Here is a 17165-nt window from a genome sequence, read left to right as displayed (position 1 = left end):
ATCAACCGCTATAATTTAATTATCGAATATCAATACAGAGAGTTGAGTTTTTGGGGTGCAGGTGACACACGAAAATTATCCACTTTCGTGTGGCCGTGGGGTTTCGTTTATCATTGAATTTCGAGCTGTCGCGGTAAAATAAGGGCCGAAAAAAAAAAATATCCATAAAAAATCGGTTACTTATATTTATTCAGTGAGACGTTTTATGCGATGAAATTGATGTACGCAGGCGCTGGAGGCGTCAGACGCCGACGCCGTCCTGGCACCCAGAGAACAATTATTCCAACTGGTATGAGCGTCAGTGCGCTCGAGGTACTATTGCCTCACGGGCCATGAAAATAGAGTCTTCATTTTTTAATTTATTTTCATTGTTTTTACCCCCAATCCGAGGCAACTAATCGAGTGAAACTGGCACGTGACACTGTCATCAATTCCTCCAGGATTATCAATCAAACTCGTGTGACTTTTCCCAGATTTTCAAGTGCTTCGAGTTACTTCCGGTGTATTGAGGTGCAAGGTGCTTAATCGACCGGTATTTTTTTGAGTGGAAACGAATAATCAAATGATAAAAGCCCAAGAGAAAATGACAGAGCAGTTGAGACACGAGTGCCTGCTGGAGAAAACGGCTCTTGTTTAATTAGAGTCTAGAACGGGGGTAATCAGGGTAATTGGGGATTAATTGATTGGTGTATCTGTTGCACTCGATGCAGATCACGTGTGAGTTTGGATGTCAACGATTTATTTGGGAAATAGTAGTGGAAAATCGTGGCAATCGGTCGTGCATGAAATCGCATGAACTTCTGTCAGTGGATGGAGACGAAAGAGGAATTAAAATCTCGACAACTCGAATTACATCTGCCAGAGGATTTTGACATCGGAGGGAGAGTAGAGTTTGAATGGAATCTGGACAGTGAAAAAGTTCGGGTGAACTGTAATTATGGGGGATTGCGATGACGATCCTAGGGGCCAGGATTTTCATGCTGCTCTTGTTTAGTTGTAATTGATTATTTCATGTAAATTATGCCGGGTATCGTCGTTTTTAGGAGAAGATGGAGCGTCGGGAGCGACGATCTCGTTGTACCCGGTGTTTTTCTTCTCGTTCTTCATCTCATTTGGTGAGTAATTAATTCAATACTCCAGGGGCATCCGCAATTATATTCTCGTTAAAATCATCTTCGGTGGTATTATCCTTTCAAGTTTTTCAGTTCTCGTGGGTTCAAGTTATTTTCAACCGCTGGAGAATATTTTGATATTTAAATCTTCACATTTCCTCATAAATATTTGTAATTGCAGTTAGATCCTTGGAAAATTATAAATAAATTGGAAATCCTCGTCTTTTTCAATGGTTTTCAAAGATTTTTGAGTTGATATCACGCGTTAAGATGATAATCGATTAATTTGAAAGATTAAATGATTTCGAGATGAGGGGGAAATATTTGAAAATTATTTTATATCGATAGTTTTGGGTTCTCTGGATCAATTCTCTCAATTTCAGAGAAAATAAAAATCAATCTAACTTATCGCTCTGAAATTTGAACCAGTGCGGGCTTTATTTTCGCTCTCGCTCATTATCCATATCATGTTTCACTGCGTAAGTACTCGGGATTAGTGCGAATAAATAGCAGTGGAGAGACGTTGAAATAATTGTTGAAAGATATTCCCGAGGTTCTACTTGAAACAGTTTGAAATCCACGTGGGTGCAACGTTGGATTGTTAAAAATAATAAATAAGTTGCGGTCGTAATGCCGAGTCTCGTGGCATTTGGAAGGCGTTGGCGAACTGGAAGTGACGACCTGGTCCTTCCTGGACTATCACTCGCTGGAGTGCATGGACTCGAGTGAGTCGCCTCTTTGTTTTTTTTTTCAATTTATTCATGAGTCGACTGAATATTTTAATTTTGTACCGTGGGCACCGGTTTTACTATGGAAATTCGATGGAATTATAAACGATACCCACGGAATTCCGGGTCAACGTCGTTTATGACGATCGATCTGTCCGTCGCTTTGTTCTTTTAACATGTCACTCTTTCAGGCGTTGAAAAACACAAGGAAACGTCAACATTCAAAAGTGGAACTGCCCCAGATACTGGCATAACCTCTTGGGAATCGCTTCTGGTCGTTATCAGGTTTTTAAGATTCCCATCCCCATGCAAAAAATTTATTTAAAAAAAATATATATAATTCAATTCAATATATTCTTGAAATATATCGGCAAAAAAATCATGTCAGGTGTATATGAAATATATGTATTAATTTAATTATATAGATTTATATAATTTTCATGGATGTAAATATGGAATTGTTAAAATATATCGTTATAATTGTTAAAATATAAATAGATCTCAATATTGAAAAATAATTTCAATTATCAGATTCTTCGCGGAATTCTCTGTTTATAATTTCTTCATAACAAGACGCAAGAATTTTTTAATTTCAGTTCGTTAATTTGCATTTTAGATGAATATATTTTCTGAATTAACTGTTGTGCTCTCCGACAAATGGAAATCCAATGAAAACGAGTGATCGTTAAATTTCAAGAGTCTTGCCGGAAGTTTTCTAATAATACTTCTTTCCTTGGACCCCTCCCCAGGATTTTTTAGTGGAGAAGTCTGGGGTTGGGGATGTTTGCATTTCACGGGGATTATCGATTAAGTTTAGAAAAAAATTCATACTGCATGTGCCTTTGGCTGGCTGTTGACGGAATCGCTGGATAATCTTTTGATCGATTATTGCCAGATTACGAGGAGTAACGGGGGAAAAATGAGGGGTCGGGGACTAATACCCTGAGGTGATATTTCAGGAGTTGAGAGGACGGTAATACTTCAAGTGCGCATTTACGAGGGGTGCGGGTACGAATTTCCAGCATTTATGGACTTTTACGTTTAATATTCCTGGAGACCCTCAAATATTCATCCATCAAAATTTTAATCCAATTTAATAACAATAATTAATTATCTAATTAATTCCATTCGTTCTACTTCGCTCCCAAATTGCGAACCGCAAAGTACAACATATCCGGGCAATATCTCCAAAACCACTTGAGCTAGAGGAATTTTTCTAATAACATGTTTTACAGCTTTTAATCAGCCCTTCAAAAAAGGTTACAACAAAAATTTCAGTATCTCCCCTAGTTTCCGAGATATTCCCAAAAATTCACCGTAACCTAATTCTCTTTGCGATTGAATCTTAAATTTCCATCGCAGTTGAGTTTTTTCTTTTATAATCTTGCACAGTCTCGGCTCATTAATGGCAATCAGGAAAACTTAGAAATTAAATTATCATCGGCAATCGAAAATTCACTCTGCGCGATAGTCCTCAGTCGATATATCCTACTCGTAATTAAACTACTCGAGGACAATGAATCAAGCAATCTTATCTCCCTGCGCAGGAAGTGGATAGGAAATATCTAGCGATAAATTCCGCCCCTAGGGTAATCGAGTGCGGTCTAGTCGAACCCCGATGAGATCGAGTTGTCGTCGTGAAAAGAAGGGAAAGTGGGCCCCTCGCAAATCGATACGTCATACGCTACATTTTTGCCTTGTGAATGGCCAATGGGGGGTGAATCACCCCCCTCACCATCCCCCCTCCATCCCTTTTTTAGCTCAACCAATGAGATTTATCGATTTCACCCCCGTAAAATTACACGTGCTACCCCACCCCCACAACATCCAAATAATAATCAAAACAGTCTTTCATTTTTATCATCATCACTCTTCACGGAATTGACAATATCATTCTTATCACAATAATATTATTGAAATATTAAATTATTGATCTCGTTTTATTATTTTATTTTTATCTTAACTCATCACTTGCGAGACTAGTTTAGAGTAATTTTAAAAAATGACAGTTTCATAGTTATGGGATTAAATTAGATCGTGTCAACGTAAAAATTGAATTATTATTGAATGATGAGAGAGATGGAGTCGAATTACTCGATTCACATACTGCCAATTTAAAAATAACAAACTCCCCTGAATATTCACGAATGATCTAAAAACGGTTTAATCCCCGGTGGAGTGGGATTAAGAGATATTTCCACCCACAATGATGAGAGTAGTTTTCATGGGGGAGTTATAGCAGTTGTGAATATTTGTCAGCATCCCACCACTTTGGTGATGGGATATTATTAATATTCCTGCCACCCTGCTGAAGAGAGCGGTTCGTTAATTATTTATGCAATTTGTCCTGGAGCCAGCTGATTGCGTTAATCAATAGAGCGAAAATGTCTCGTCACAGAGTACGTGGAATACTTGTTCTTTATTTTTTGGTGGAACATACCCTCGGGGGGGCTTCACGTCCACTTAGTGGGTGTACGCGAAATGCCGTATCCACCCCAACCCCATTATAATTCTCAAAGGGTCTTTGTCTCCCATTGCACAGCTGTACAGTATTGTCATTCTCCTGATCCCTGAATATTTCACACAAAGCAACGAACAGACCCACCACTTTTTCGTATTTCTTCTCCGTAAAATTCACGCACTCCATTATTATTTTATTATTTTATTATGAAAATAATATTGCACATTATTTCTTCTGATTTTCAATAATTTCATAGGTTTCAGGGTCACATGAAAGATTGTTCATGAAGATTGTTCATTATCGGAATATTCAGGCAATCAGGAAATTACTTCAGGGGACAGCTTATGTTTGTTTATCTTATCTTGTTGAGAATTTAAAGTTTTTTTCTTTTGCTTGAAGTTTCAAGTAATTTTTCAGCAGTAGTCTCTTCCAGTGAATTTCACTTCGTTCGCGTTATTATTAATCTGGGAATTAGGAATATTTTTTCGTGGCTTTTCTACTGAATAATCAGCACCTCGTCAGCTGCGAAAGGGGATGTATTTACTCGAGTTGTGAGTGGGTGGAGGAAAGTTTTATGAATGAAAGTGGAAAGTTGAGGGACAGATTGTTCTCGCAATCCTTGGAATAAAAACCCAATGAAATGGAGTAGGAGACGTGGAAAAAATTGTCTATCGACAGGTGGTGATTCTGAATTTTCCGGGACATTTGATGTCTGGATGTCGAGACAATGACAACCCACAAATGATTCATTGAGTGACAGCGTGGATCAGACAGTCTTTGGTTTCAGTCTCATTGATAAAAACCAAAGATTGGTGGTATCAAAAAGATGAAGCTCTTCAATTTGGAATTTAATTAAAAACTTCCAACAATTTATCGAAAATATCTCGTACGTTCTTCAAGATGAAAGGTTTCCTGTCAAAAACTTCTGGAGCGCAGAGGCTGTCTCGCCTCAAATTTCGGTTGAAACTCCTTGATCTATACACTGACACCATTCCGAACTTTCAATGCGTCAAGTCATCCCCGTGAAAGATTGTTGAAAACAATTTTTCATCTCGACAACAGTTTTTTCCCGCTCTCCCGCACTCCTACGAAAATTGCGCAATAAATAAATTCCCCATTTTTTGATAAAAAAAAAATGGAAAAAAATGGAATATCTCGCATTTTAATTGCATGATCACACATAAACGATATAATTATGTAATATGTATAATTATGTACTTATATATAATTAAATAACGGATTAGTTCCGTTGGATACGATTAAAATGATAATCCCGACATATTGCGCACCTCGTGCACCAAACAACACTCGAAAATAATCCCCACGTTGTCTATTCCCTGGAGGAGAAGGCGGATAATTGAATTAGCGTCGATCAGAGGTTGTATGGCTGCAAGTGGACGTCGTGTCTAGGTCCTCGGGTCGACGACATCTTCAGTTTCCTCAGTAAAATTCCAGCAATCCTGAAAAGTCTGCCGGTGTACGATCTCAATTACGGATTTGCAAATATCACCAAGAGGATGCTCCTCATTGAATGGCGTACCTCTTGGTGTGTACACTATGTCGTTAAACTCAAACTGCTGGGTAGTTACTGCAATCTTGGAGTCTTCCATTCCCCAGCTCTCGAGTGCTCACTCCAAAGTTTTCATTGGAAAGAGTGAGCATCACTCGATGGAAAATTCTCATTTTTTTTCACGCTTTCTGGACTCCATCAAAGGGACCGGGGTCCATGGAAATTTTTATTCGTAACCCGAGGATGAGCCATTGAATTGCAAAATTTTCTTTTTACTGACAAAAATTTTATAGCCAGCGATGATTGAATTAATGGATTTAGATGAAAAAACAATTTTATCCCATATTCATGAATTCCACTGGAGATTCAAAGAGAAAAATTCGCCCGGAATTAATTTAAATAAATAAATAAAAAACACGAAATAATACAATTAACAATGTTAACGGTTATAATGGGTTATTGTATATATATTGGTATATTTCACGTGATTTATACGAGTGTAAATAATATCCGACAGTCGATATTCGGAATATATTTGTAACACATGTTGAACAATATTTTCTACCCTCGTCATTTGCTCTGGGTATGAAAAATCACGATATTATTTTTGACATTCGTTGGGGTTTGGGGGATATAAATGGCATATAGACACATTTCATAGGAGAAATACTGCGGTAGTGTTAACGAAAGACCCGGTGCGGTGGCAACGAAACTAAATCGATACAGGCCAGGCTGTACGCACCACCGAGGGTACCACCTCCAAGCTCGTCCTCTTTTCCCCATTTCCCCATCACACCATGTAACCACTCTTTATCATTCCAGTTGAAATAAAAAAAAAAACCACCACTTTTCCACTGCTCACCCACTAAAAACTGTTTTTCCACTCGGCATCGCTATATACTGAAGAAAAAAAATAATTCAAACACTCGAAACATTAAAAAAACTTTCCAAGATAATACTCTTCAGATCACATAAATCTTCTTCATCAACTGTACCACTGCAGTGGCTTTAAATCTGTTTTATTGCCTGGCGAGTGTTTTGTCGGTTGGTCGTAATTTATAGGATCAAGTTGGATGAAGCTACGAGTCCGAAGCTCTTACGTAAGATCGGTAAAATATCGGAAAAATGTGGTCCACTGGTGCTGACACGAGTCAAACTCAATGCCAAATGTCGCGATGGTGTCAATGCACTTGGGGATGATATCGTTTGACGTGCCAACAGGTGCATCCATGCAGGGATGATGTGTCTGGTAGTTTAAAGGTTTCACTGGACGTCAAACGTTCAATTTAATCCAGAAAAATTCACCAACATTTTCATCTGTCTTGTGGTTGATGAGTGGTTGATGAGATATCGTTCAAATAATTGTTTAATGATTGTTTCTATTGGAGAAATAATTATTTCAGGGTTGTGATCCTGGGGGTTCTCCTGGGAATAGCAGAATGGGACAGGAGTGTAACGTGCGTTCTACTTCTCTGGGAGTACGTTCTCGGTTACCTCGGGATATTCATCACCTCGATGGCCATCGAAGTGGCCATTTGCATCCTTGCAACACGTGGAAGCATCCTCGATACTGTTCCAAGGGCCCCTATGCAGCATCTTTTGTACATTAAAGTGGGTGAGTACCCATTTCGTACATCCTAATAAAATATTAATCCGTCTGGAAGACAGACACTGGAATACTCCAGTGCATCTGCCAATCGAAAATATTTTTGTTTGTATCGATATTCGATCCAACGTGGGTCGAGACATTATTTGACATTTTCCACTGCACGACCTACTTCACGTACTTTATTATACTGTCCCGGGGGGACCTTTTCACTTGCTAATGCTGCGAATTTCACCCGGGGGAGGCTTTCATCGCTCCATTTTTTAATAGATTTTACTGGCTTTTCCCTGTTTTTCATTTACTGCGCGCCAATTTTTCACATTTTCATTTCAATGTTTCTACTGCAATAAATATAATAAAGACTTTCAATTTTCATTCAATTCTTTTCTTTCCTTTTCATTTGAGAACCGATTGCGCCAATAAAAAATGTAATTACTCGACTCGACGGCCACCGAGTGGAGAAAAATTTTTTAATTATCGCAATTTTTCTAAAGATCTCTTTTAAAGAACTGAAAAATAAGTGAAAATCCGGTGATATTCTTGGAGAGCTTTCCCGTTAATTAATCAAACTGATGAGCGATTTACAATAGAAATATTTGGTTTCAGTTTTATTATTATTAGAAACCGGATGGTTGTGCGCTGGTGTCACGTGGCTTGTGTATTATTACACGAATTGTCCAGCAGCTCAAGCGAAGGAAGTTATTCTAGGTAAATAAAATGAAAAATCGACACTAGTTCACTGGGTCACTGAATGCCTCTTCCAGGATTAGTTATTTGCAATTGGTGTATATTGGCGTCGGTGATGGTGACGGTGTGGTGTACTTATGACGCCGCAGGAAGATCCTGGGTGAAGATGAAGAAATACCAGAGGAGTATGAGAGAGGCTGAGTCTCGGGGTGGAAGGATGCACTACAAACGCAGTGGAAGTAGAAATAGAAACTGGAGACAGCGGTATGAGTTTATCGAGTTTAACGTCATTAACACTTCATCTTCATTTTATTTAATTAATTGGCGCTATTTAGGAAAGTTATTAGAGCGTACCAGGACAGCTGGGATAATCGCTGTCGGATGCTGTTTTGCTGCATGGGAAATTCTGACAGGAACAGAGTGAGTTTCGAGTTAATTACCGTACTCTGTTGAAAACTTTCGTACAAATTCATTCTCCGTTTTAAATCCGGTATTCGACGAATGAAACCACGGATATTTCCTTTGAGACTCAAATATTCTCTGAAAATTCTGTTCCCCAGAATTCCTTCGCTGATATAGCGAGACTCTTGAGCGATTTCTTCCGTGATCTGGACGTTGTACCATCGGATGTAGTGGCTGGTCTGGTTCTTCTCCGGAAATTTCAAAAAATCGAGAGAGAGTTGATAGTGAAACAGAGAAAGAATGACACTTACGAGTTTCTCTCTGGCGTTCCAATAACCCCGAGGACAAAGTTCCTCTCCCTCACGGAGGACGGTGATTTGGCACATTTTCAAGACACCATTCACTACATGCACTTCGCCCTGGCAGCCTACGGTTGGCCATTATTTTTTATCAATCACACAACGGGCCTCTGCCAATTGTGCACCAGGTGAATTACTCCGTCCCCTTATCCCTCGAAAACAACTCAATTCCACATGACAATTGGCAATTCCATTTTTTTTTTTCAGATTGCGATGTGGTTGTTTACCCTGCATAAAACACGAGGACGATGCAATAATCGTGGAGGACAATTGCTGCCAGTGTAACTACGCGGCACTTCGTCGAATGGTTGAAATTGGAGAGATTGAAATTATTTACGCGACGTTTCACGTTGACGTGGGGGAGACTCCCTTCTTCGTGGCTCTTGATTACACGAAGAGAAAAGTTGTCATCAGTATTCGTGGTACTCTCAGTATGAAGGATGTTCTCACGGATCTCAATGCTGAGGCTGAGGTGTTGCCTCTGAATCCACCGAGAGATGACTGGCTCGGGCACAAGGGGATGGTTCAGGCTGCCGAGTACATCAGGAAGAAAATCTACGACGAGCAGATCATCTCCACGGCTTTTGCAAAGGTGAGACCATTCTCCGGGACATTTATCATTTTAATTTCAATTTATCAGTGAATTTTTGTTGTTCAATTACCGATTAATTGTCAATTAATCTTGACAAACGCTCAAATCAATAGCTTTTGATATAAATCCAGTTGAATTCTCATTGAAATTAATTTTGATAAAAGTTGAATGGTCTTTTCTCCCCAGGATTTAACGAGGGGAACGGATCAATTCGGTTTGACACTCGTGGGGCACTCGCTGGGTGCAGGAACTGCCTCGATCCTGGCGATACTTCTGAGACAGGAGTATCCAGACCTCGTGTGCTACTCCTACGCACCCCCTGGAGGCCTTCTCAGCATGCCAGCTCAGCAGTACACCCAGGAGTTCATAACGTCAGTTGTAGTTGGCAAGGACGTCGTCCCCAGGATTGGACTCAGACAGATGGAGAGTCTCCGTGCCGATCTGATAAACGCCATAAAACGCAGTGTCGATCCCAAATGGAAGACAATTGCTTGCTCAGTGATCTGCTGTGGATGCGGATCCACACCGACATCAGCTGCTAATTTGGAGGCCGGTGGATGCATTGCTGAGTACCAGAGGGATAAGGATCAGGCGAGGGCACAGGGAATCGTTCCCAGTGACTCCAGCATTGCCCTCACCCTTCACACTCCACTTTATCCACCTGGCAGGATCATACACGTAGTCAGACATCATCAGAGCAAGGGAGAGTGAGTTATTTAATTATTATCTCACTTCATTATTATTTTCTATCTCGACTGTTGTTTCAGGCCGAAGTACGAGTCCAGGTGGAGGTGAGATATTCCCTTTCTTATTATATTTATATTTTTTATTTTGAATTATTGATTTTTAACGGTTAATTTTTGGTTTGCAATTATTTTAGATTATTTGAGTTTAGGATTTTGTGGTAATTGTACTTTCAGGAATTTCTTGAGAAAAAGAGAGCCGGTTTATCAGGCACTCTGGGCTGGTCCTGGTGATTTTGATGAAGTCCTCATCAGTCCGGTGATGATCCAGGACCACATGCCAGATACTATGCTGAAGGCTCTTAATAAGGTAAGCGATCGACAAATTATGAACGATGAGGAAGTGAGGAGACAGATACCGATAAGTAGAAGTTCCTCGGTGAAACCGGGCACATACGAGCCACTCGAGGAGACTATTGAGAGTCAAGATATCATCGATACTGATATCCCTGAAACTCCACCTATTTGTCGAAATGATATTGTCAATTGTTCAAATAACGCGGGTTTTTCACCCGAGACTGGTAGCAATATTGTCGTTGATGTGCAAGTGCACGATGCTGATTAATTAGTTTGTTCATTAGTTAACTAGGTCATTTAATTTGAGCTGATTACTATTTTAAATAATTGAGGAATTCATATGACAGAATTCAAATTCAGTGAACGATAAATCGAGACACGTCGAATTTCACTGTATTAAATACCGATAAATCTCGTGGACTGTTGATTTTAGAGAAAAGTGTCAGAAGATCATTTCTGTCGGGAATTTTATTCACTACAAAAAAGTTTCTCCGTATTTTCCTCTGAGATCAATTGTTCTTGAGATAGATCGGTGTAAATTGGAAGTGAAAAAAATTTTGAATTCCATTTATCTCACTCGATTTTATCTGGCTGTTGAATTGTTGTTGCACAGTTTGTGGTAAATTTCAACAGTCCACTCCTGGGTGATAGTGTTGAGTTGGCTGTGACTTTGGAGATTCAAAGAATTTACATTCCACATTCTTCTCCCCTGTCTTCCATCCGTATTTTCAATAGCTGCACAACTCGGATAACTCTTATTCCACACGTGTAACTCCTGTCTGTTGGGGCTTGGGGAACGGGAAGTTTAGATTCTTTTTATATATAAGCTCCGGTGACTTCAGTAAACGATTGTCACGAGACGTGGAGAACTCCCGTTGGGGCCATTTTTAATAATGACACTTCCCGCTGCGCTCGGTATATTCATCCGCGTGGGGCACAGAGAATTGGTTTTATTACCTCTTGAATAAAGCATTTTGGATGTAGAAAATCGATAGCTCAAGGGCTCCCTTTCAACCCCATTGCATCGTCAATTAAACTAGCAGAACCCTCGATTCGTAGGTTCGCAGTTTAATCAGGGATTCTGTCACGAATTTTTCTCACAGAAATCAGTAACGCAGAGGTAAAATCCGGTACTGAGAAAAATGATATATATCTCCCAATCTAAAGAAAATTACGAAATTTTCATAAAAATCTTTTTTGTAGAACGAATTCAGGGCTATGAAAAAGGTATGAATAAAAATTTCGCTATCTCCCCTAGATTCCGAGATTGTTTCATTCTCCCGATAAAGCACTTCAAGCGCAGGAGTTTTTTTCTTTGAAGCAACAATTGTTAATTAAAATCCCAGTTCATTCAATGAATCGTGAATTTAATTCGGTATCTACCTCGAGTTCTCATGTTCAGAACGCAAAATAAACAATTATAAATTTTCCATTTAATTAAATAACGAGAAATCGAGAAACTTGCGTCGAATTCAATTAAATTTTCACGCAAAAGAAAAAATGATGGTTGAAGCCCCATAGCAATCCTGGAGGAATGGAATGAGTACAAAAAAAAAATGTACCATCCAATTCTCCAATTTATTTGATTCACCCGCAATTTTTTGTTCACGTGGTTATGATTTTTTCATCGGACTCTCGTATCCAGGAGAAAAAAAAAAACGTGAGGAAGACGGGAACGACGGGATTGCATGTAAGCCACCGGGGGAATGAAATCCGATTGTAACCCCCAGCCCCCAGCCCTCAGCCCTCAGCCCTCCCATAACCCGGATGGAACTATGATATTTTAATGGTTGTGATGCCATGGAAAATGTTTACTGCCTGGTATTTCCCAGGGCCTGCCAAATCCCCCGGGGGAGAGGAATGTCGAGGATCTGGCACTATTTGCCACAGTGGATTGTTGTAATTATCAGTTGTACGATCTGGCGCCAAATGTCGAAGTAGTTTCTCGGATAAATGCCGAGGAAAATGACTTTGACGCCCGATCTACTTGATAGATGAAAATGTACAATTACATATCCACGCGCATGTGTAATTATTTGACACAGCATGACGCGTAAGTAGACATAACGTAGATAGGAAAGAAAAATTATTTTTCGTTATCACCAACTAGCCAACACCTGGAGTTGATGTACATAAAGTAGAATTTCTATTACTGTTACTATTATTTGACTGTATGAATAATTGCCTCACATCTGCCAGATTTAATTATTCATACTGCATTGCATCAATCTTCATTAACGAGTCTCTCTGATTTTGTTGTATAATTTTTATGTAAACTCCATTGTATTGGTTGAATACAGAGTAATTATTTGTGGAAAAATGTGCGTTATGATTTATATTTTTTTTCTAGTTATAGTAAGTATGAGAAATCCTCCCTTCTATCCTTTCATAGCACACCTTGGGGTGAAGTGGCGAGAGTCAATTATGTAACTAGTCCTTTTGAATATATCAAAAAAATAATCGATTGGTGGAAAAAATTATTGATTTCACGAATTACAATTCGTGGAATTACAATTAATCACGTTTCATCGTAAATTTAATCGTTAGACCTAGATTTTTTTTTGCAGAGCGTTCTGTGTGGATTTTTAATGAATCCTCTCCCGCAATTTAATTTCAAAATTTAACGACTGCAACCAGCGAAAGAGGTGGATATCCCCGAGGAAATTCCCCCACTAGTCTAAAATATTCATCATAACATGACTTCTTTATTCGTTGGACTCATCTCATCCACTTCACCCCTGGAATAATTCAAATAGCCGAGTGTTTAGCACTTGTAGCTTAATGTGACGGCCTTAATTAGAGTGGTTAATGAATTCAAAGCTTGAGAAGCAGATATTGCGATTAATTAGTAAGTTCGATGAGATTCGATCGAGGGAAAAATGTGTGAGATCGATAAATAGAGTGAATGGATAATTATCAGTGGCTGAGGGTGTGTGGTGTGGATTAGGTGTCAGCGGACAGGCAACATTTTACTGAGATTGGAGGAACCAGGGTGACTGACGACAGCTGTGACAGGAGGTGCGACGATTCACCGATTCCACTTCAGCATCACCGTGACGCCGACGTCTATGCCACCACACCCTCTTCCTGCCACGATACCAGGTATCACAAATCGTCAAACCCTCGAGGCCAATGATTAAGATCCTCAAACGTTCACCAGGAGGCTAGCGCCACTAGAATCGTTATCATGTTGACCTTATCTCACTGGCCTTGAGCGAGAATTTTAATGTCTTGCAACCGATACTTCCCAGTGGAAGTTTTTTTTTTTTCTTTTCATCATCATTCAAACAAATCGTCATGGTGTCGTCATTAGAATTTATACAAATTGTTTTTATCGTTTTAGTCAGTTGGTTTTTCGTTTAGGAAGAGGGAAAATTAATCGTTAATCCTGTGAATCAGTCATTGAAGCTGGGGGAATTATTTTACTCCAGGAGAAATTTATTGGTGATAGTTTTAGAAAAATTCAGCTTCACCCTTCAGTGACTGACGATTGAATGATGCATTTTACCCTCGGAAATATTGTTTTTATAGTTATCCCGTTCACACATTTGCACGAGTAGATGACGCCTAAAATATGCGCTGGGTCGAGATACTCTTCTCACATGGACTCTCATAAAAAATTCATCAATCGAGTTCCGAATGAATAAAAAAAATCAATAACAAATCATTTGGCTAATTCTCACGACTCGCGTATCGGATTAAAATCTCGTCCCTAGAATTCCCAAAATAATATACAAACTAAAATAAAAAAACTGTGTCACTCACCATCGCTGCATGTAGATGGTCCATTGCACGTGCATCCATCCATCCTGAAACCCAAATTAAAAATAAAGCCATTAAATGAAAATAAAAAAAAAACAGCATAAAGAAAATATCTCGAAAAAACTGAAGACAAAAAGAATAGAATCTCGAGAGAGAGAGAGAGAGTCCCCAGGGGTTTGAACCAACAGATTGCATGAGTCGTCGAAGTAGAAATAAATAAATAAATCGAACCGTGAATGCCTGTCTAGACGAGTGTGAGAATAGAGAAGAGCACAGTAAATGGTCATCAAGTTGAACCAAAAAAACAGCAATAAGAAAAATAGAAAAAGAAATTAACTGACCACCTGGACGACGTCCTGACGACCAGGTTGTAACAACCCTGGGGCCAACGAAGCCACAACGAGTTGCGTCAGGACAGACGTCGTCGGCCGAGGCATCAGAGGTGCGTGAACCTCTGGAGATCCAGGGTCTGGAGCTCGATCAGGAAATGCGTGCCCTCCTGTCATCCCATAGCCCCGGAAAAAGCCGTTCATTAACCGAGGGTACACCACCCCACAGACTATGTCTCGAGACGAGCTTCACATCCCTCCAGAGCCCCACAGATATACCCCAGGCTGGACGCGAACTGAGTGTCGATTCCCACGGGATACCCTGGGAGTACGTCAGTACTGCCAGTGAATTAACTACCCCGAGGCACGACGATAACAAATTGTAAGACATTTTCCAACCTCCGATCACACGAAAAACAAACAAATCTATTGAAAACCTATCGACAAACAAACACGAGAGATCAACTGATCATAGTGTGCTCGTTGTTTATTTTAAATAACTTTTCAAATTATTTTTACTATAAATTTATTACCGTTATCGCTAGGTGCTTCATTGCAAAGCTTCAGACGAGAGATTTTCACTTGACATTTCATCACATTTCATAACTCATGGTCACGATTTATCGCTTTTTATATTGGTGTTTTGTGGTAGCTTTTGGGGGCATTGGGAGAGAAAAGTACTGGTGATAATGATTGTTATCGTCTTCAGGTTCAATCATCCTCTCAGTTGGGAGTACACACAGAGGATTGCACCTCTTGCGACACCAGAGACAATGTCTGAGGCGAGCAATCCACCGTCACCCTTGCCCCTCACCAGGCCCATAAGGAGAACACCTAAAATACCTGGCAATCTTTCCACTGCTGCTGATGATTTCAGGAGTAATTTGCACTTTGCCATGCTCACTGTTAAGAATTGTAGTTTCAGGGATGATAACCCTGGGGGTAGTAATAGCAGTAGTGGAAATAGTGAAGCTAGTTTCGAGACTGCCAGGAGCAACAGACAGCCACCACCACCTGTACCACGGAGGAGGGACTCTGTTATTTTGACGAGGTTTGTTATTCGTCATTATCTCATTTATAGTCAAAAATCATAAGTCATTTTTTCACTTGACACTTATCAATAGGCAAATCAATACATTTGGTAATGAAAATACTATATATGTATAATAAAAAACGTAGAGTAAAGAATTAGTGAACTGTTATTAAAATGTGAGAGTAGATGTCTCTGGGAAATTTTTCTCGTGGACGGATGTCGATGAAATTGAATTTAAAAAAAAAAAAATTGGAAAACAGGGAACACAACGTCTGTACAGCAGCCTGTTGTCGAGACGATCACTCAGAGGTCTCGACCCCGTCCTCATCTCACTCGGTCATAATAACTGAGACCTGCCACCGAGTCCAGATTGATTTTCCGTATGCAGAGAGGGTGGCATCCAACCTGGACATCTATGAGACCAAACGAGAGACACCCGACGTCTTCCTGAGCGTTAGAAATTCCCCGGAGTGCAAACGCCTGATGGCACCAGCAACAGATCTTGGAGCTGAATGGAAAAAACGTTTTGACACGAGCACTGGGATCTCCGGTGATGCCTCACTACCTCTGCTACGAGGTCTATCCCCGAGCCCTGGGCACACCCAGCACACATCACCCTTCTTCAACGCCAAGAGGAAGAAATACGTCTATCCTATTACCCTGGTGGGCAGGGGCGAGAGCAGTGTCTAACGTTTTAATTCTGTAATCGAGTGGCAGAGGATAACAAGTGCATTTACTAAACGCATAAAAATTCCAAGAATATCTCCGAATCTGACAGAGATACAGAAATTTTTGTAATTGCCTTTTTTGAGGCTCTCAACGTACCCCACAAAAAAGGTTCTCAGACAAATTTCGATATCTCTCGTTGATTCTGAGATATTCCGATATTTATGTAATTTTTTTACATTAAAAAAAAATGAAATGTCAAAGTTGAAAATTTGGAGTCACAATAGAAAAAAAAAGAGATGGAACAAGTCGAGTTGTTACCCTTTACCACTTCACTACTGAATTGAATGTTTTACCTCAACAAATTGTACAATAAACGACAGACAGAGGATTGAGCCATGGGACCACGATAATTGAGAATTGAAAATCGAGAAATAACAGAGGCCTTAGTCGGTTGTATCGCCAGTCCCTGTGGCCTGACAGCATCATTTCCTCGCAGAAATGCTTCTATTCACGACCTTTATTGAATTTACACTTGTCCAAGGGCCTATTGTACCATAATTCCACCCATCGACCCCAGAAGTCACCCCTCGAAATGCAAAATCAACTCCTCCTACTATTAAGAAATAAATCACAAAAACATCCAGCCCACAATATTCTGTAAATGAATTTTTTACATACTCCTCGCTATGTAGCATAATGAACCGTTGTAAATAGACGAATGTTCAATTAATGTAGTTGTAAAATTGTATTTAAAATCAATTAGACGTGTCAGACTTGGAAATTCATACCTTTTCTTTCCATTTAGAGTGACATTTTTTTACCATTCTATTTATTCAGAGGATCTTTTGTTCATGTAACCACAGTGGCATTGTGAT

The 17165-nt window shown here is 39.7% G+C and overlaps 1 protein-coding gene across 3 annotated transcripts; it reads left to right on the top strand.

Annotated features, from left to right (window-relative positions):
* Positions 1-9: 9 nt before the first annotated feature.
* Positions 10-16489, top strand: inaE (inactivation no afterpotential E). 3 transcript variants are annotated; one of them, XM_011299486.1, is made up of 13 exons: positions 10-1115; positions 7215-7426; positions 8024-8125; positions 8182-8368; positions 8440-8524; positions 8665-8993; positions 9073-9457; positions 9644-10164; positions 10225-10248; positions 10378-10510; positions 13445-13599; positions 15298-15639; positions 15882-16489. In XM_011299486.1, exons 1-13 carry the CDS (start codon positions 1021-1023, stop codon positions 16309-16311), a joined length of 3000 nt encoding a protein of 999 aa, XP_011297788.1. In that variant the 5' UTR covers positions 10-1020; the 3' UTR covers positions 16312-16489. The 3 variants fall into 3 exon arrangements, with proteins under 3 accessions (XP_011297788.1, XP_011297791.1, XP_011297789.1); XM_011299487.1 differs by lacking the exon at positions 10-1115 and adding an exon at positions 1597-1837; XM_011299489.1 differs by lacking the exons at positions 13445-13599; positions 15882-16489 and having other exon boundaries at positions 15298-15458.
* The last annotated feature ends 676 nt before the right edge of the window (positions 16490-17165 follow it).

Source organism: Fopius arisanus, unplaced genomic scaffold, assembly GCF_000806365.1.
Source record: "Fopius arisanus strain USDA-PBARC FA_bdor unplaced genomic scaffold, ASM80636v1 scaffold00014, whole genome shotgun sequence".
Lineage (NCBI taxonomy): Eukaryota > Metazoa > Arthropoda > Insecta > Hymenoptera > Braconidae > Fopius > Fopius arisanus.
The sequence above is the reverse complement of the archived record's forward strand: the minus strand, read 5'-3'. Positions and strand labels throughout refer to the sequence as shown.

Bases quoted from the DNA above. Each gene is read 5' to 3' on its own strand.
- inaE (XM_011299486.1), top strand. From the start codon at position 1,021: ATGCCGGGTATCGTCGTTTTTAGGAGAAGATGGAGCGTCGGGAGCGAC. The intron at 10,165-10,224 runs GTGAGTTATTTA...CTGTTGTTTCAG, and splicing joins CATCATCAGAGCAAGGGAGA to GCCGAAGTACGAGTCCAGGT. The intron at 15,640-15,881 runs GTTTGTTATTCG...ATTGGAAAACAG, and splicing joins GACTCTGTTATTTTGACGAG to GGAACACAACGTCTGTACAG.